The 7,500-nt window shown below is 49.1% G+C and overlaps 1 protein-coding gene across 1 annotated transcript in view; it reads right to left on the bottom strand.

The window, feature by feature from the left end:
* ca10a (carbonic anhydrase Xa) overlaps positions 1-7,500 on the bottom strand; it is a 137,447-nt gene that overhangs the window by 117,690 nt on the left and 12,257 nt on the right. The window contains exon 2 of the mRNA XM_068754580.1: positions 3,138-3,212. Within this exon, the coding sequence (XP_068610681.1) occupies positions 3,138-3,212 (75 nt within the window). The remainder of the gene's footprint in view (positions 1-3,137; positions 3,213-7,500) is intronic.

Below are 7,500 nucleotides of genomic sequence, written 5' to 3'. Positions count from 1 at the left end.
CTGAAGACATTCAGGAGGGAAGACGACCACGAAGACGCTAACCAGCAGCGTCTCTGCTCATTCAGTAGCAGAATACCAACTAGATAGGTATTACTACAGAATACAAAGTAATATACATTATTAAGAATTTATTAACTAGTCCTTAAGCAAGCCCAGTCAAACGAGGGCCACGGCGTTACTCTCAGAATGAGCTCTATTAGAGCTTTGTTACATCAGTACCTTCATCATCATCATCATCCTCCACTGCCTGCCATGAGCCCCAGGTGGGACCCAAAAGGGGGCAAGCCCTATGGCTCCGGGCGCTGTGCTCATGGCCCATTACTCCCCTCCAAATGAAGGAGTAGCAGCTGGATTATGACCCGACAACAGCTGGACTGACCCAAAGCCCACATTTTGATGGCTCATAGTGTGAAGTGTGAAGTGGGCGGATCGCAGGGCTCTGTGGCTTTATCGCCATGCAGGTCAAACAAAGAGGAAGTGTTTGGCTACGCCGTAAAGTTTATTACCTTAAGAAAGCTAAATAAGCACCTCCTGCTGACGAATGAGCCCTGACATGAAGGGTCTTATTTGTTTAGGGGATCAAGTAGTCCTCTGGCCCGTCCTCCTCGTGTGTCCACATAGGACAGCGATGAGCTTCATCAGCAGCTACAGAGTCCGCTGAGAGCGTCCCGCCTCCGCCGTCGTCCGTACAAGTGAGGAACGCCATGCAAACGACCGACGACGCTAACTCAGCTAGCTCAATTCACTATGATGCATACCACCTTACAGCTGCACAGATTATTGTCCAGTAGTCTGCTAACCGGTTAATGCTCCCTGACCCTCTTAAAATGTAAAACTCGATGTGGCGTTCAGAACAGCTCAGCCACAGATGTGATTACATACGCCTTACATAAACTCTCAGATGTGGAACGCTACAGGTAAGAGAAAGGGATGAAAAGAAGATGCTCAGAGCGCCTACGACGCACCGCAGCACCCCCGTGGAGCCTTTAACTCATATCATCGTTTCTCCCGGTGAGGAGAAGAAGCACTTCTCTCCATTTGGACATTATTTTGTCTGCCAGTCCTACGAAAGTCATAACTTTTAAACTCCAATAACTAAAACTAAAAACTAGCATTGATCGTTATGCTGATCAATCCTAACGAGTTTAAATGCAACATTGTTTAAGTGTAGATAGTGGAAGTAAGGGATCACTAGCAGGTTTCATGCTGAATAGAATCTGAATCAACATTCAGCAGACACCGGGCCAGCCCCCATCAGCATGACAATTCTCAGTGCACGAGTAAAATGACCTTCATTGGATGTGAAAGTCTTTTCTGCCTCCTTTCTGCCCCACTGCTAGCTGCACAACGTAGCTGGGGTTGGGGTGTCCTCTGCACGGTCACAGGAGGATCATGAATAGTCTTTAACGGCTCCAGCTGTGATACGGAGGTTAGTAGAACAAGTGCACTGTGGCGATTAGGGAGATATAAACGCAGCAGCCAACCGCCAAGTGGTTGGAGCCAAAGGGAAGGACAGACGGGGACAGCCAAAGGGAAGGACAGGCGGGAACAGCCAAAGGGAAGGACAGACGAGAACAGCCAAAGGGAAGGACAGACGAGAACAGCCAAAGGGAAGGACAGACGGGAACAGCCAAAGGGAAGGACAGACGAGAACAGCCAAAGGGAAGGACAGACGAGAACAGCCAAAGGGAAGGACAGACGAGAACAGCCAAAGGGAAGGACAGACGGGAACAGCCAAAGGGAAGGACAGACGGGAACAGCCAAAGGGAAGGACAGACGGGAACAGCCAAAGGAAGGACAGGCGGGAACAGCCAAAGGGAAGGACAGACGGGAACAGCCAAAGGGAGGGACAGACGGGGACAACCAAAGGGAAGGACAGACGGGGACAGCAAAGGGAAGGACAGACGGGAACAGCCAAAGGGAAGGACAGACGAGAACAGCCAAAGGGAAGGACAGACGGGAACAGCCAAAGGGAAGGACAGACGGGGACAGCCAAAGGGAAGGACAGACGGGAACAGCCAAAGGGAAGGACAGACGGGGACAGCAAAGGGAAGGACAGACGGGGACAGCAAAGGGAAGGACAGACGGGGACAGCCAAAGGGAAGGACAGACGGGGACAGCAAAGGGAAGGACAGATGGGGACAGCCAAAGGGAAGGACAGACGAGAACAGCAAAGGGAAGGACAGACGGGGACAGCAAAGGGAAGGACAGACGGGGACAGCAAAGGGAAGGACAGACGGGGACAACCAAAGGGAAGGACAGACGGGAACAGCCAAAGGGAAGGACAGACGGGGACAGCAAAGGGAAGGACAGACGGGGACAGCAAAGGGAAGGACAGACGGGAACAGCCAAAGGGAAGGACAGACGGGGACAGCCAAAGGGAAGGACAGACGGGAACAGCCAAAGGGAAGGACAGACGGGGACAGCAAAGGGAAGGACAGACGGGGACAGCAAAGGGAAGGACAGACGGGGACAGCAAAGGGAAGGACAGACGGGAACAGCCAAAGGGAAGGACAGACGGGAACAGCCAAAGGGAAGGACAGACGGGAACAGCCAAAGGGAAGGACAGACGGGGACAGCAAAGGGAGGGACAGACGGGGAGTTCTTCCGGTGGGACTTTGTGGTGAAGCCATTTACGTCATTTATTGATTTGTTAGTTTGTTTGCTGCACAAAAAAATGGAAACCATGAATGCAACTAGTGTGTCCTTCAGAAACTAAGAAGCAAAATAAAAACCAAAAGCCTGACCATTAGGGTAAAAGAAGGGATTAATCTAACCAACTAATTCATTTAACAAATACTTTTGAAGACATGTCCGTGTATAAAATGTAATCTCTAAACCTCAATGTTACATTTAATTATGAAAGAAAATCATTTCTCAACTTTATCCTTCAAGTTAACCTTGATGCTTCCAGGGCCAGAAATAATTGGCCAATAAAGGGCCAGCTGACTAGAATGGGGGGGGGGGGGGGCTTCTCAAAATGAGACAATAAACCCACTGCCAGTGGCAAGGTTGACCGATTTAATCTTAAACATGTTATTCAGGATTAAGTATGCAGACTGGTTAAAGTGTAGTCAGGAAAATGAGTATTCTGAGAAGCTCGTGTGCCTCAAAGTGGGCGGGGCTTCTGGATTTACCTGGAACGAAGCTCCCCTGCACCACCTCCTTGTACGCCCACCATCCTTCATGAATCTTGGGTTGGTTCGGTTGTGCTGCGAGGTAAAGATAAAGAACACAGGAAGAGGAACATCAATCATTTTGATCTGGAAATCAAACAATCAGTAAACGCTCTGCAAAGGAAACATTGTTTAGAGAGTTTTATCCCCCCCCCCCCCCCCCAATGCAGACGCCCCGCGTATGGAAATGACTTGTGTCATGTGATGTGAGCTGTGGAAGAACGCCCCAGATTAGAGCCGAGTACCACGGGATGATCAAAGTGCAGGTCTGTGCAGAGCTGTGATGGTGAACGTGCACAACTTACACAAGTATGCTACCACGGCAGAAAGGCGGGGGGGGGGGGGGGGGGGGGTGCTGTACATACCAGGTGGTAACTTTTGGATGAGAGTGGACCTTAAATATTCAGATATTCAGATTAGAAGAAGACACGAGGAGACGAGAGCGACGGCAGCCACACTTTGAGTGTTGGACCGAATCGGGCAGCGAGATTGTGTTGGGTCGTTTGGGGAGGAAGACATCGTGGGAATAGATGATGAAGATCATGGATGAAAGGATGGAGCTTTAGAACGCCGCCGCTTCACTGGAACCCCTGAACCCCAAGGAGAGTCACTATAGCTGCGGTAGCGAACGAAGACGAGAGGAAGTTTAGTCGCTAAAATATGAGCATCAAAGCGGCTGTTCTGATCAATGTTTCACGAGAAGCTCCTGTTCTCAGCTTTTGGACACAGACGGAAACCGTGTTCTGCTCCTAAAGAGGGAAACTGTCGAAACAAACTGGTTCGTCCTGATGGAAGAAGACAGGCTGTCCTTTCTGTGGCACTTTGGGTGTCTCCATCGTCAGACTCCGCCTTCGGTTCGCCTCGGATCCACTCGTGTGTTCGAACTCCGAGGCATTTTAAACTCCATGTTTTTTGTTCGAGAACCGAGTCGTTTGAGAACCGAGGTTCTGCTGTAGCTCCATTTGGTTTGACCAAAGCACCTGCGGGTTTTTATGAATCTTCGTCTGATGTGCCACTTAAAAGGCGTTACATTTAGGGGGTTGAATCATTTACAGGCTGCAGCAGTCAGTAGCATTTTGTGTCACTGTGTAAAAGAGAAAGCCTTAATATCTGTTAAATTGATTGATTGATTGTTTGGTCTTCTAACTGGGAACAGCTGATAAATATTATATTTCACCAGTAAATCTAAAGTAAAAGGGGCTTGAAAAATGTTTTTCTAATTCAAGTTGGTTTGGAACCCATCAGTGGCCCATGCTAGTCCAGTTCAGAGTGCTGCCCCCACCGAAAACAGCAGCAAGTCGGCCTGCGTAAAAAGGGGTGTGATCACAGAGGACGCTGCTCGCTCCCCTTTCACTGCAGAGCAGGTGGGACTGTAAGACGGGGACAGCGAGAAGAAACGCTCACTGGTTCCTCAAGAGTGGACAAAAAGGAAGACACCAAAAAGGGAACGTGTTTGGGCCTCTTGGCCCTTTCTGTCAGATTGGGAGTTTTCAAACGCTTCCTGCCTCCGACCGGCCTCCGACTGGCCTCCGACTGGCCTCCGACTGGCATCCGACTGGCCTCCGACTGGCCTCCGACTGGCCTCCGACTGGCCTCCGACTGGCCTCCGACTGGCCTCCGACTGGCCTCCGACTGGCATCCGACTGGCCTCCGACTGGCTTCCGACTGGCATCCGACTGGCATCCGACTGGCATCCGACTGGCATCCGACTGGCCTCCGACTGGCCTCCGACTGGCATCCGACTGGCCTCCGACTGGCATCCGACTGGCCTCCGACCGGCATCCGACCGGCCTCCGACCGGCCTCCGACTGGCCTCCGACTGGCATCCGACTGGCCTCCGACTGGCTTCCGACCGGCATCCGACCGGCCTCCGACCGGCCTCCGACCAGCCTCCGACCGGCATCCGACCGGCATCCGACCGGCCTCCGACCGGCCTCCGACCGGCCTCCGACCGGCATCCGACCGGCATCCGACCGGCATCCGACCGGCATCCGACCGGCCTCCGACTGGCATCCGACTGGCCTCCGACTGGCATCCGACTGGCCTCCGACTGGCATCCGACTGACCTATCTGGCCTGCTCCCCCTTGTGACTTCCTGCAGTCCTTGCTCTTGTGAGCTTATCGACACACATTGGTTTTAATTGACAGAGGAAAGGTCATGTTATCAGAGTGTGAAAATCCTTAGAAAATAACATGACTGCCATTTTCAATATGCAGCAGCCACTCATCGTCTACCTCAGATACTCCGGGACTCACTAAGATGGAAAAGGTCTATCCATCAAGCCCTCCCGTAAACCTCCTCCTGCAGCGTCGAGGCTGCATTCCCCTTTATAGATCGGAGGCACTTTTCTGCTGATGTCAGGAAGTGTGTTTTGGGGCCGTAGCCAGACAGTGTGAGAAACGGGACAGTGCTTGTTATGCTGATTCGTTCTCTCTTGGTCTTCTCTGAGGAGCCACAGGAAGCTGTTACATCTGAGAGAAGACTGCATGGTCCTGCAAGTGTGCTAATCATCATAACGCATAATCAAATGATTATTGAATGGAAATATCAGATTTCTTAGATACTTTATTACTTGTATATTCAAATGCTGCATTCATAAGCTTTTATTTCTCCTCTGATGCAGCTTATTCTTCTGAAGCATTGTCGTGCTGTGTTTAGCGGAGACATTGTCAACTTTAGTCGTCACGTTTTCCTTTTGTTCCTACAGCTCAGTGTTGAGGTCGACTCCGATACAGTTTAATGACTCTACTTAGTCGTTACTAGCCCTCGTTGATCGGCACATTAAGGTGGTCCGAGCTCTTTATATGTACACACACACACACACACACACACACACACACAAAGAGAGAGGGTGATGGCACAAATGCAGATACAACTGGTGCAAAGAACAGACAAATATGACACGAAAAACATCCACCATGCTCCAGATGTGTCCTATTAGAATGTATAAAAGCGTTAGAAATATGAATATTTAATACATCTGGACATTTTTATTTTTTTATTCTGCCTGCTCTATCATGCTTACGTCTTCAGAGTGACTGATCTGAGACTTAAGTGGAGTAGTGAAGTAAAGCAGGGGCGTAGACTCACGGTTTCTCACTCCCTTCTCTCGGTTGGATTGATGGCACAGAATTTTACACAGTTTAGGTCATGAAATTTGAGATGACAGAAGAGTTGGGCCAATTTCACTCCTACCAAAAAAATGAGAGGAGGGGTCCTCTAATTGTCCCGATGTTCCAGATTATCTGGTAATGTGGGGGTTTTCCCAGATTCAATTTTCCTCATAATCTGCCGTCTGACAGTAGATTTTCTAAAATGTTTGATATTTATGAGAAAATCTGACCAATCTGGCCTCTACAATGTGCATGCTTGAGATGTGAGAGAGCATCATCTGAGAAGATTCTGGTTATCTTCTTGGTGAAACAGCTTCAAACTTGATATTTTAGTCGAGTGTGAGATTCAGATGCAGATCTGAATTCATCCTCAAACTATTCCTTAATGTCCTATTTTACGTTGAAATCAATGACACCCCCAAGCATGGGATGGAATCACACTGCTCAAGGATGATTGAAAGTGTTGATATTTCCCCAAATATATGCATTTCCAGGTAATCAGCTTTGCCTTTGCAGAACTATAACCGTGTTCACCAAGGCATGACAACACGGAATAATTATGTTCATGGCCCAGTTAGGCTGACGATTGTAATTTGAGTTCATCCCGGCAGCCAGTGTAAAGTGATCTAATCAGTTGATAAAAGATGAGGAACACTAGCCAAGTAGCAATTAGTCAGTCAATAAGCACAATCAATCATCTCTATTCAAATCCTAAATTCCCCCGTTAAACCTGTTGTTGTTAGAGGCTACCGTTAAACCTGTTGTTGTTGGAGGCTACCGTTAAACCTGTTGTTAGAGGCTACCGTTAAACCTGTTGTTGTTGGAGGCTACCGTTAAACCTGTTGTTAGAGGCTACCGTTAAACCTGTTGTTGTTGGAGGCTACCGTTAAACCTGTTGTTGTTGGAGGCTACCGTTAAACCAGTTGTTGGAGGCTACCGTTAAACCAGTTGTTGGAGGCTACCGTTAAACCAGTTGTTGGAGGCTACCGTTAAACCTCTTGTTGGAGGCTACCGTTTAAACCTCTTGTTGGAGGCTACCATTAAACCTCTTGTTGGAAGCTACCGTTAAACCTGTTGTTGTTGGAGGCTACTGTTAAACCTCTTGTTGGAGGCTACCGTTAAACCTGTTGTTGTTGGAGGCTACCGTTAAACCTGTTGTTGTTGGAGGCTACCGTTAAACCAGTTGTTGGAGGCTACCGTTAAACCAGTT

This window comes from Brachionichthys hirsutus, chromosome 21 (genome assembly GCF_040956055.1).
Source record: "Brachionichthys hirsutus isolate HB-005 chromosome 21, CSIRO-AGI_Bhir_v1, whole genome shotgun sequence".
In the NCBI taxonomy this organism is placed as follows: Eukaryota; Metazoa; Chordata; class Actinopteri; order Lophiiformes; family Brachionichthyidae; genus Brachionichthys; species Brachionichthys hirsutus.
Note: the sequence above shows the minus strand (reverse complement) of the source record. Positions and strands in the feature narration are given on the sequence as shown.